Source organism: Bacillus rossius, chromosome 3 (genome assembly GCF_032445375.1).
Source record: "Bacillus rossius redtenbacheri isolate Brsri chromosome 3, Brsri_v3, whole genome shotgun sequence".
Lineage (NCBI taxonomy): Eukaryota > Metazoa > Arthropoda > Insecta > Phasmatodea > Bacillidae > Bacillus > Bacillus rossius.
The window spans coordinates 60235535-60248628 of NC_086332.1; the positions used below are offsets into that span (position 1 = coordinate 60235535).

General features: G+C 34.9%; 1 protein-coding gene across 2 annotated transcripts in view; it reads left to right on the plus strand.

Moving 5' to 3' along the window:
- The window catches only part of LOC134530761 (bromodomain adjacent to zinc finger domain protein 1A), a 158831-nt gene that overhangs the window by 55528 nt on the left and 90209 nt on the right, over positions 1-13094 (plus strand). For both annotated transcript variants that reach the window (XM_063365909.1, XM_063365910.1), the window contains exons 14-15: positions 1860-2027; positions 12347-12442. In XM_063365909.1, coding sequence (XP_063221979.1) covers positions 1860-2027; positions 12347-12442 — 264 coding nt within the window. The remainder of the gene's footprint in view (positions 1-1859; positions 2028-12346; positions 12443-13094) is intronic.

The following is a 13094-nucleotide window of genomic DNA, read 5'->3' on the forward strand; positions in this document are numbered from 1 at the left end:
TATAGTCATTGTCTAGATACGGAAATTGCTCGACTTTGTATGGATTGTGATCGGGTCATAGCTAAAAATCACAGATATTCAAAAGGAGCAATCACGGTTCAGCCTGATCTGTTTGTATCATCTCTAAATGGTGCAACACTTTCCTGTTCCTGCCAAACAGCATTAGTATCAATTGCTGCAGTAGATGTAAATTCCAGATAAAATATTTTACTTTCGTAGTTGGTTTGCTATGTTACAAAGCTAAGTCATACACCAGGCCATTTCAAAATGGTGTCTTTTCCAGTGTTCTGAAACTTAAATGGCAGAATAAATGCTTTACATTTTTTGGGCAGTTTAATAAGTCAATTTAATCGTACTTCAAGAAAACTGCAATAATGTAAAATGAGATTACGTTTTAAAGCGTTTGGAAAAAAATGGTACGTGATTTTATGCTTGTTGCACTTGTCTAATATGTACGAGTTACAAGAAAAAGATGGTCGAGTTGAGCTTTACCCTCTTGCTTGACTCTGCTCGAGTTTTCAAGTCTGGACCCATCTATGATATGATTGTATGATAACATTTGCATTTACTTACAAAGGATCTCAGTGGTGGGACAAAGAACTCCTTGTCATCATGGATTCTTGTATCTAATCTTTGGTTTGTCTTTTGAAGCATACTTTGTGTGACTGGTATTTGAAGCATGACGGTATATTCTGACACAAACCTCTTTATTGTACAGGGAAGTTCGAGAAAGTACATAGGTTTTTGTTTTCTATTCTTTTAAGTGAATGTACTGTGAAATAATTTGAATGTTTTGATGTTTCTTAAAATGTATTATAAAAATGTGAGAGTTCCTTTATTTTCTAATTACAGTTTTACAGTTCCCTAATTTTTTTATCTAATAAATAAGGGTGTGTGTAGACTTTTTTTTTTTTTTCCCAAATTGAATTGTAGGTAAAGTCTAGGTTGAAGCTTACTTGAAAATTTTCATCTTCAAGAATATTCCAGGTCAAAACTTTAACTGGAGTTTTGAGCACATCCTTCATACCATATACTGAATTAGAACAATATAGGAAAGATGTATCAAACTGTTCAAATGCCACTGATTGTAAGAAGAAAAAAAAAATTCATAAACTATAATTACATATGGAATTGCAAGATTAACTCATGTATCTACATTGGTTAGGTGAACACATTACGATAAATTATTGCCAATACCGAAACATACTTTTTACAGTCTTAAGCTTTATTGGTGTGCTGACAGTTCTAATCTATTCTAAGCTACTTGATTGGTTTGGGGTTTCTTCCCGGCAAAAATGCTGATATTGCAGGTGGTGTTTGTCCCTGCAACTGTGTCGAATCAGGCTTTTGTTGTGTTAAGATCTCAAAAAAGCCTCTGGATTTTATATTTTGTCAGTTGAAGAAAATTAGTCTTTGGACTTGAATTTTTCGAATCTTTGCACATCCTTAATAATAGAACCCCAGAAATTAGAAATGACATGGCCTTCCCAGCTAGAACATCAACACAGGCTAATGATAGATATTGACTCCAGGCTCTTTACTGTGACAGTTTAAACAAATCCAATATAATTTGCATACTCTCCAAACTGAATGTCAACAAATGCCATTAAAATACCTCACTTCAATTGTGACTGAATTAAATGCTACAAGTGACATTTTGCCCCTATGTTAACAACCTGTCGTACTCGAATTTCCTAAGTTGCGATATAAGAATGAAGGCTAGTGGACCTTGAGCAGTAATTTAATAAGGAGGGGTTCTGGGTGTGAGTTTGGTGTTAAGATAATATGCTGCTTTAAGAATCTAAAGGTATGTTTCATTACTGTATTGAAGTGATATTGATCTTTATGATTATGCATAGGTATTGGAGGAACGTAAGTCATCTCGAATACCCCAGCCAAAGTACGATGATGCTAACCTGAGCTTCCCCGCTGACATGCCTGTCGAGGATGTGATGGAAAATACTCTCATTGACTGCATTATGCAGCTGGAAGAGAAAATAGAGAGTGGTGGTCTAGGCTTCCTCAAGGTGAGTTGAAAATACTGTTATTGTTCATTGGATGAAAATTACACCATTCTCTTGTTTACAAACATTACAGGTTTATTTTTACATGAGAAATTTGTTTTTATTTGTTTAGTGTACATATACATATAAATAAATTAATAAACAGTTTTAAAGTTTGTTACGAAAAATCGTGCACTTTTTTTTTACCGCTTTGTGTGTACAGATAAAATTAACAAAACCATTTTAACAGTTACCTGTACTTCGTTGAATACATTTTTTGTGATGTCAAACCTAAGTCAGGGTGGCCATACGACTGGGAAGATTTGGAAAACTTTAATTAGCCAGGATTTTTTTTTTTTGTGCTGGGAAAATGGTGAGAAACGTCAGAATTTTAAAGCCATTGGTAATTAATTGTTTGTCTAGCAAGTTCAAAAGATCTTAGTCGAAAATCTGCTTGTCGTGCCTACGAATTGCATAATTTATAATATTTTTGAGTGCTGTTAACTGGCGAACCTCCAGCAGATGTGAGGAATGTGGCACGTGTTGTGATAATACTATGGGTTGCGTGTGTAAGGGGAAGAAGTCTCGACTCAATTTCTTTTCTTTCTTCTCTTGTCTTTCTTTTTTACCTTTACATCTGAAGGTTTTCACCACTGGTAACAATAAACAGAAGCCATAACTGAAAACTAATAATACCTTGATTTGTCACTTGAAAGACTGGAGCTCTATTAGAGAATAAAACAAAAATAAAATTGAAAATAGAATAAACTAGACTAGTGGATTGTGTCATAATCTTTTCTTTTTTTTGTTTCCATTTAGTGTTTTAATAAATATATAATTTAAGGGCTACCATAATAACAGAAAATATATATTTACTAAAATATTACAATTACAATTAGTTTTTTGATACATTTGTTCCACGGCCAGTATTAGTGATTTTTAGTGAATAGCAAAAAATAGGATAGACAAGTAGGGAGGTACTTTTACAACTCAAAACTGCAATTAAAAGATTCTCCATAAAGAATTAGAACTAGGAACATGTATTTATAGTTCTCAACTAACTAAAATACTTGTGAGAATTTAAATTGTGTATGTAAATTATTTTAATGTTTGATAAACTTGTTTTCATCTGTGGCAGTTGCTGAAGTAATTTTAGTTGTTCCCTTACCAATGCTTTTTTTCCGTAAAGTTTTGCTGTTGAATGCTACTGTCATAGTTAATACAGCATACAAGATCTACTATATTATGTTCAAGGTACATACAGTATTTACGCGATAATAATGCGACTCTGAGCATAGTGCGACCCCAAGCTTTTTGATTATTAGTTTATGAAAAAGAATTTACGGGTTGGGAATCACAAAATTATTAAATTACTAGATTCATTCCATAATTAATAGACCTTTTCTGGTGCTACTTTCATCAGCAGAGTGATTTACATAGTCTCTTTTGAAACACCAAGCTGCAGAAAGCTAAGAGTGAGGTGATATACGATGGTCACCTGGGAGGGTGAAGAGGAGTGGGAAGGGGTCTTCCCCAGCAGCCACAGTTAAGAGAAGCGGAAAGAACCCAGAGACAAAATCCACTTGCACCCTCTCCTTCATCCTGCATCTCTCACCTGTCACGTCTGGGCAGAGGTTTAGGAAGCCCGAGACTAAAGTGGCTTAAGCAAATACAGGAGCACAATCCTTTATCCGAAATGGTCGGGACCAGCAGCATTACGAATTTCGGAATTTTTCGGATTTCGGAATTTTGATACAGAAGGCCTAGTAAAGTCAAGTTAGGTTATGTCAGATTTATTAAAGATTTCAACAACATAGTACAAAAAAACAACAAAGTACATAACGTAAATAAACACTGCAGCATAAATAAATACCTGAAACAATCGCCAAAATAATTTGTTTTTAACAACTGATACTGTAAAACATGTTTATGGTGCGTCGTCATCGCCGCCGATGTCGCCGTCAACTCGTACGTCTCGTGATCGGCCGGGAGCAGGATTATCCTTCACAGTTGTAGTTCCAACACCGTATTCTTCTGTTAGTTGTCGTACAGGCACGCCGCGATCAAGTTTCCGCAATAATTCCACCTTCTGAGTTATTGATAATGTTAAGTGTTTTCGTTTCTTTCGCTACCACCCATCTTCATATCGGAATGCATTTTTGCCATTGCCGTCTTCAAATATGGCAACATGTTCGCGTAACAACACGGTTAACTACTAAACGCGATAAAAAAACAACTATCGTAGCCAAGCAGCAAGCTGTAACTGGCGCTAGTTTGCCGGACAAACGGTAAACACAGCGCCTCGGCATTGCCAAATTGCATGCTGCCTTGCTGACGCAGTGCTGCCAAGTCACTCGCTCGCACTAGTCACGCGATCGCGACTTGAGTTTGCCACACAACTGCGAACAATATCGCGGAAGTTGAAGTTTCGAAAAAAATTTCGGATTTTAGAGCTGTTCGGATTTTGGAATTTTGGATAAAGGATGGTGCACCTGTACTGTAGAGGGAGAAAACAGGACAGCTCGCTCGTTTTCGCGAGAAACCGACGGTGCTGCGCTCTCGCGGCTCGGCGTGATGACTACCCCTAGCTGCCACGACCACGGCCGCGCCATACGAAAACCTCAGAAACTAAACTGGCTGAAGTACAAAGAGTAACCGCCAGAATTGAAAGGAATTATTATTAAATATTTTTTTTTAAAATTCTATTGCCTTATAGAATGTAAAAATTTTCCTCAAGTCAAAATATTTCTTTTATAAAAACATACTATCGTGAGTTGTAATATTTCCCACTTCCCGCTTTCATTGTTAACTAAATATGCCTTATTTCTTGGTTTGTTGATATTATAGTGATTTTATGCTTTGTTTTATTCTTCTTATTTTCACGCAATTCCTTTTTAGATAATGTATTTCCTCGCAAAAGCATCGTTTACACCTTTTATAAAACAATTATTATGACATTAAAATATTTGTTTTACGATGAATGTGGAAGAACCCGGAGTAAAGAAAACAAAAAAAACAAAAAAAGTCATGCACATGTAAATTGTATGGAATATCTAGCATAGCAGTGGTTATAAGGTATGATCGGAGAAAATAAACTTCTTGCCACCTATTTAGGTACAGCTGGATAAAATTTTACAAGCATATTCGTCTCTTGTATATTGTTTGCCTTTTTCATTTACAATGGAAGTGAATCTTGTAAAACTTGTTCTAGCTCTGGTACCATTGTAATAATGCATTTATTTAAATATTATTATTTTAAAGTAACGAGGTATTAATACATATTTAATATTTATGGTAGCTTAAGATAATGCAATTGTAAGTTCTAATTTAAGGATTATATTGTTTATTTACATTGTGTCAAATGCTATGTACTTCTACATATTTATGTCATACTGAAATTATTGTGTATTTTTTCATCTCCCTTTAATTTTCAATATTATTTAAATGTCCATGTTATTTAATTTCATAATATCGTGCTCAAATCTCTGTTAACTGTACATATAATTATTATATAAGTATTATACACTATATGAACAACTGTACTCATTATATTGCACATATTCATAAAAAAAACTTTTAACCAATAGGCTTTTGAACGATAGCAAATAAATAGTATTTAGTGGCTAAAAAATTTGGATAATTTAATTAATTCATTAGATAATTCCCTAAAATAACGATGATTAGCAATGTAATGCCTTGAAAATTTTTACTTCAATTTTCCTTGAAAATATGCTGTTCATTGTTAACTATTTTTTACATCGAAAGCAACTAACTTTTCAGTAAATAAATTTACTTCTACATGGCCGCCAAGAATACGAGGGTCAACACAATTTTTTTCAAAAGAATCTGTTGATTATACTAGGTGCAATGACGAGTTGAATTTAATACATTTTAGGCTTGGAATGCATGGCCGTGGGTGCTGTTATCACGCCGAGCCGCTAGGTAGCAGCTCTGACGCTCTTCGCCCGCGCAGCTGTGCTATTAGTATAGAGCTGTCCTGTATTCTCCCTCTACAGTATTTGGCTTAAGTGACACATTTAAGAGGCAGAGCCTAAGTTTTTCCACTAAGCTGTTCTCAGTGGCAAAATAAAAGTTTGCAATTTTAATGCAAACACCCCCCCCCCCCCCCCCTTACTTTTAGTTTCCACTTATTTGGTAAAAATCATAGCATTATATTCAGGTTCATATGGTACTTTTATCACAGAAGTAATAAAGTCTTACAAGAATATTTTCTATTTTACATAATATTAAATAGTTGGTATTTAATATTTAATTATTATTTGGTTTCAGCTCTGATATAACCAGCATTGTTAGCTAAGTTACATATATTTTTATTAATGTAGTAACATTTTATTACATTTCTTAGAAAACATTAAAAATCTTGGGTAAAACTTGAATTTTATTTTGGTAATAGTGTGTGCCACAGTGTATATAAAACACAAAAATTGATTGTGGTAGTGCAGGGATACTCTTGGGTTAGTAGTATTATTTTCCTGAGAAGAAGAAGGAGGGAAAGAGGCAGGTCTATTATGAGTGGCTAGTAGTAATTGCTAGATTTCTTTTTTCTTTTTATATATGTTTAAAGAGTAGGTACACATTAGCTACTGAAAAGTTCAGGAGCATTTTGAAATTTTACACTTCAACTCTTGAATAGTCCTTCAAAAGTTCTTGAAAATATAACTAAAATATCTGTAAGAACCCTAAAGAAGAAGGGAAGAAATTTATGTCCGTAGCTAGGATAAACATTGGCCTGTTTACGAGATGAACAGCTGGCCATGATTTATTTCCATTTGTTCCTCTTGCCAGTTTTTTAGAAGCATAGATGGAAAATAAGGGGGAAAAATAATTAGAGAGAGACTAAAGCAAATACACCCACATCTCAAAGTAATGCCCTAATTTGGTAAAGAAAAATACAACGCTAATCAAAACAGTGCTATTCAAATATGTTTTTTTTCCATAAGAGGGCATGTTAAATAAAATAATTTGTATTACAACTGAAGTGTGTGCGTTCACTACCATTTCAATCAAGACAATGCTTCTGTTAATAAATTATACATTTCAGTACATTTATATAAACATTTAAATAGATTTGGAGAATAAACATCCTAAATAAAATATCATGGAAAGGCCAAAACCATATCAACTTAGGCATTTATATATGGATAGTTACAGCGATAGGCGTTTAAACAACTCTGAACAAGCAGTGTCCAGGCTACAGTGGTCATTATTAACACTGAATCTTTGTTTTTCATTGTTTAGTAAGAATAAAGAAGCATAAACTTTACATTTTCTATGAATATAATTTAACCTGTTAACAAAATTTTACTTTGTTTTTGAATTGTACCTGGTAGACGCAAGGTGAACTTGCCCTGAAAGCTTCTTGCTTTGCTCACCAGAACTACTGCTGACTTGCAGGATGGCATAATAAATAACATTTGCAATACACTGGCATCTAAAATATTTCTTCATGATACAGGTTGTCCATAAAGTCCCGTTACCATTACGTACTGTTACTACAACCAAACGGGAAGAGATGGAACGGTGGTGGTTTTCACCATTATGTTCCACGCATCCCAAAGTTTGTTTTCTAATCACACTGTCTCAATGTGAGCCCCTTTTGTTGCCCTCAGGATGTCCAGACGATACTCGATCTCCGCCCACGTACGGCCAAGGATAGCAGCATTGACGTTTTCGATACATTCTGTGATCCATAATTTCAGTGTCTTTATGTTAGGTACTGGAGTAGTGTACACGTAATCTTTGACGAAACCCCACAAAAAAAGTCTAACGGTGTTACATCTGGAGAGCAAGGAGGCCATGCAATTGGTCCGTCACGGCCGACCCATCTGTTTGGAAACATTTCATCAAGAGCACTTCTAACATTATGGCTCCAATGAGGTGGTGCCCCGAAAATGATGTTTGGTTGCAACTCCTCAATCTGAGGAAAAACAAACAATTGCAGCATGTCCAGATAAGTGTCTCCCGTTATGGTTTATTCTGAGGGAAAAAAAAGGTCCGATCACTTTGTCGTGCATGAGTCCACACCAAACATTGACCTTTGGACTGCAACGAATGATTTCACGGATTTGGTGTGGGTGTTCTGACCCCCATATTCGAACATTGTGGCGGTTGACGTGGCCGCTTACATGGAAGGTTGGTTTGTCAGAAAAAAGAACTTTCTTAAGATAGCCTCTGTCTTCATCAAGTGCGTTAAGCATGTAGCAGGCAAAGTCATAAAACCGACGGGGGTCATCTGGCTGCAGAGCCTGGGTAAGTTGGACTTTGTAAGCGAAAAGGCTTAAATGTTTATGAAGCACATTGTGCACTGTTGAACGTGGAATTTGCAGTTCCCGTGATGCACGACAAACAGATTTGCGGGGGCTTCGAACAAATGTGGTTCGAACATGTTCATTTGTTTCTTCTGAAACACCAGGTCATCCACTACGAGGTAAGTCATGAACACTACCCGTCTCTGTAAAGTTTTTAACCCATCTCAGGATGCTTGGCTTGCTGGGGGATGCAGTCCCATATTGACGCCGATAACGTCTTTGCACTGTGATCGGCGACTGGGTCTCCGCATACCACATCACACACTGAGCTTTCTGTTGTGGTGTTGCCATAATGTGTCATTCCTGAAACAAAAAAAAAGCTGTTACACACAAAATCTACGGACCTTCCCCAGCATTTTAGTAAAAACCTAAAAATCACAATCGTTTATCTCTTCCCGTTTGGTTGTAGTAACAGCATGTAATGGTAACGGGACTTTATGGGCATCATGGGCTCAAGTAAATAAGCAATTAAGGAAGTGAAAAGCTAATAAGTAAAGAGTAAGCTATCATTTTCTTTGCATTATGTTTAATGTTATAAAAGTTGAAAATTCACATATGTGTCTAAAAGAGAGCTACTTCAAGTTTATGATTGCTATATTTCAAATTGTGCCCTAATTCAATGGCGTTGTTACTTCAAAACTGTGCCAATTGAACATTACTTCAAGAGATGGGTTTATATCATTCAAGTATACTATCTATCAATAATGGGTTTTACCTATTTTGATTTAACAAAAGAGTAGGAAAATCTAATGTTGTAAAAGGTTAACATGTTTTCTTTTCTTACTTTTCAATGTTTGCAAACTTGTGTAAAAGGAGCCAACTATTTTTGCATCCTTGCAAAATGAGGCCACTTCCCCCGGCCATAATTTATTTGGATGAAGATAGTTGTGTTGCGTGAACTGTCAAACGATAAACATCTTCAGCAGTATATCAGAGGGTGAAGGTGGTCATGCATCTGATCAATCACTATGTATTTTCTATCCAAAAGCATGTCACAGCAGTCAGGTGTACACAAACGTGTACTTGAAGAAATTAATATTTTCTTGTAAAATTACTTATGAACTTTATTGCAGGATTTAATAACAGGGCGCCAGAGGTATTCAACATGTGACAATAAAATAATACTCTCAATAATTATTTTTATTGAATTAAACAAAGCATGAAAAACCTCGAGTCATGGAATCAACAAAACCAACAAATATTAAATAACTAAATGAGTCCAGTCTATGGGATTTCGTAGACAACCTGACTCTTAAACAAAATAAAATAAAAGTATTTAAGTATCTGAAAGTGTTCACAAAGTAAAAGTTTTGGGGTTTGCGCCGGCTTGCTCGAGCATGAAATTCCTAGCTTCTGGACCTCTGAACCTGTATGTGAATAACTTGTGGTTCTTAATTAAATTGCCGATATTTGCCGAAAATCACTGGTCACGTAATTTGATAATACTTTAAAGTTTGTCCTAATACTGTTCTATTAAGTCAATGGTAAAAATTACGTTAGCGTCCCAATACAAAGACGATGCAGGCCATACCTTAACTCTGGACGATTAAGATCGTTCAGAAAATACGTCGTAACTCGCGTAAATTGAATGCAAGCCCTCTGCATTCAATGTCAGGGCGTCGCTGACTATTGCCCTGTATGCAGACGTAATTTTCACAGTAATAACGCCGAAAATAGCCTCACCACGTATAAATATTCCCCGAGGGAATAAACTTCACCACGCACTAAATGGCGTTATTTTCCACTCTTTCTTCTTCTCTCTTGCCTAAATTAAATTGTTACTTGAAATAGGCCAATCACGGCCGCGACACGTTAGCGTCCTTTATCCCTAGGCCAATAAAATGTCACTATTACACAAGCATAGGCTCGTCGAAGCTGTTCCAAAAGCCGCGCGATTATTTATATCAGCAGTTGTCATGACGACGCAGCACGAGCTGCGCGCGCCGCCATGCGAGAAACAAAACAAAACACTGCCAAAAGTCCGGGAAGCGGAATTAACCTCGAACGTAAAACAATAACAAACAGTTTCAGTTAGTCTGATAATACGGTAGTATTACACAGGGTTGTTGAGTCCTAATGCTGTACTTTCATAGCCCCAGTATTTTACACCAGATATCTATTTAAAGGTCTTTGCCTCATTTTGAACTAAACTAATCACAGGCAGGCACTGCTTACTAATGAGTCTGCATGATTTGTTCCTACTCTTTCAACTGCTGAATGAATGTAAGAGGAGATTATCATACCTATTATTTCTCAAATGTGTTTTTTGTGGCAACACCATATCTCCCCTAATTCATCATAATTAATAATCCAAACATCGTAAAGTTTATGTTCCCTGGTATTGATGAAAAATAGACAAATAGTTTAAAATTAATGTTTTAGTAAAAAAAAATTTATTAAATTTTTTTTATATAAAGCATTATTTTCATTAGGAATTCCATCTGTTGATTTCATTCCTAATGAAAATATCTTCAACTAATATTTAGGAGGTACCATCGAATCTGTTTAACTAAAACAATAGCTGTTAGATTGTTTACATTCTATATGCAAGTGTATTCGATTACGCAAATATATCCATTTAAATCAATGTAAAGTGTGTAAATCATTATAAACTGTTATTTATAAACTAATGTAAATAAATAAAAAATAATTAACTAATTAAATCCACATATTAATTCAGGTAAGTACTCCTAGCTTCAATACCATTGATGCTGAACATATTTTATTCATAGATAATGACTTTTACAATAAGATTAATTTTTATTACTTCTGTTCAAAATAAAATATATTTCATTAATAAAAATGTGCATTTAATTATTTCGACATTATTATATTACTATTCAGTGTTTGAGTACGATATTGTGTGAAATATTTGCACGGGTCAGCTAGTGTATGTGAACTAAAGATAATGTTAAAAATAAATCTCATAAATCTTTTAATTTCCCAACATCCTGGATTGAGGTGGCCTGGAAGCTGTTCACTTCCCCACCCTTTTTGTGGGCTGGTATTTTAAGACTTAACAGCGTGTATGTTTATTTTGAAAAGGAAAAAAAAAAATTGCAGCAAGGTAGTTAGGAGCACACTTTTAGCAGTGTGTCCACAGGTCCGAAAGCAACGAAAATGTAACACAACTGAAGACCCTAAATAAATAGCCACGGTGCTGGAAGTCCCAAAACTTTAATCTCCAGCAGGATTTGGCTAACCTGTATTTTTTCATGCCCCACTTTAGTTTTCAGCTGCACATTAAATAGTCTAAAAATAGAGCAAAGATTTTATAAAAGAACAAATGTTGTCATTATAAACAGTGGTTTTCGTCTTTTGTCATTAAAAATTAAAACACTTATAATGCCAACATATTTTCAAATCTAAAGCTTACTTTTTATCACCGTATTATTTCTTCAAAACTATCAATATGAATCAAAAAATCAATGTGGAGTGAAAAGCCCACAATAATTATACTTATACATTTTCTTATGATGTTTCTCTGCCGGCATTTAGCCATGTCTGTATGGTATCAACTGTAGACTGTTTATATATATATATATATATAGACACACACACATATATATATACACATACATATATACACACACACATACATACATACATACATACATATACACACAGAGAGTAACAAGGGGGAAGAGGGGTCATTCCAGTTATTTTCATTGCAGTTTGTGTTTTGCCTTACATTTCAGTGTTATGTGGTGTATTAACTTCCATTTCGGTGTTTGGCGGTGTATTGATTTCAATTTGGCTGTTATTTCGGTTTATCGCCATTCACCATAAATAATCTTGCCTCTTTATCTGTAAATAGTTGGAGGCTGTTTACTTACATCATGTGGAAACTATCTTCGAAAAGGTTTTAGTTTTCTATTGTACTATGTTTAGTTTTGCTCATTATATGTGTAAAAATAAGGTTGTGAATATAGTTGTGTAGAATCTCTTGTTCAAGCATTGTTTCCTTTCCTTAACCCTCTGCTGTAAATGAATTGTGTTTTCACTGGGTTTCAGGTTCACAATCGTGGAGCGTGGCAAGAGGCACTGACCAAAAGGAGTTACAGCCAGCAATGTGAAAGGTTGATTTGGGGTAAAGGCAGTCACAAGGGGGTGAGTTGGGTGGTATAGTTGGTTTTAAGTTATGATTAGCCAAGTTGAATTTTTCAGTAATATTTTAGTGTGTTCCTTTATTGGAATGGTGCAGCTACTTTTTAGGTTTTGGTGAGAGCTTATCTGAATTATATTGTTTCTCAATGTTTCTCTGATCCACTCATTTTATGAACGTATTTCATTATTTAAAAGTGAGTAGTTTAAATAAAATGTGTATGTAGTATTGATTTTTAAAAAAATTGTAACTGCTAAGCAAGTCTCTTGTTTGAGCAAAATGTCTCTTGTATATGGACTGGCAGGATGTACGTACATAACACTAATTTGCAACACTTGATACCTTTGAAAGCGTTACAAGAGTGAAAATCTGTGGTTTTGTACATCAGTGTTTCTAAAAAAGTATGCAGTTTGAAAAATATTAGTATAAGGAAAGTGATTAAAAACTTTTAATTTTGTGTGCAATTATGTATATTTGGAAGCAGTGGCATAGTTTAATGTTTCAAAACATTACTTCAGGCATGTCTTTAAAGAAGTAATATAACAAGGAATTTGAGGTTTCTTTCTGGGGAAAGTCATTGTTGTATAAACCAATTGTGTTTCATGAGCATTGTATAAATTAAATTAAAAATTTAAACCCTCTGTCGCAGCCATATTA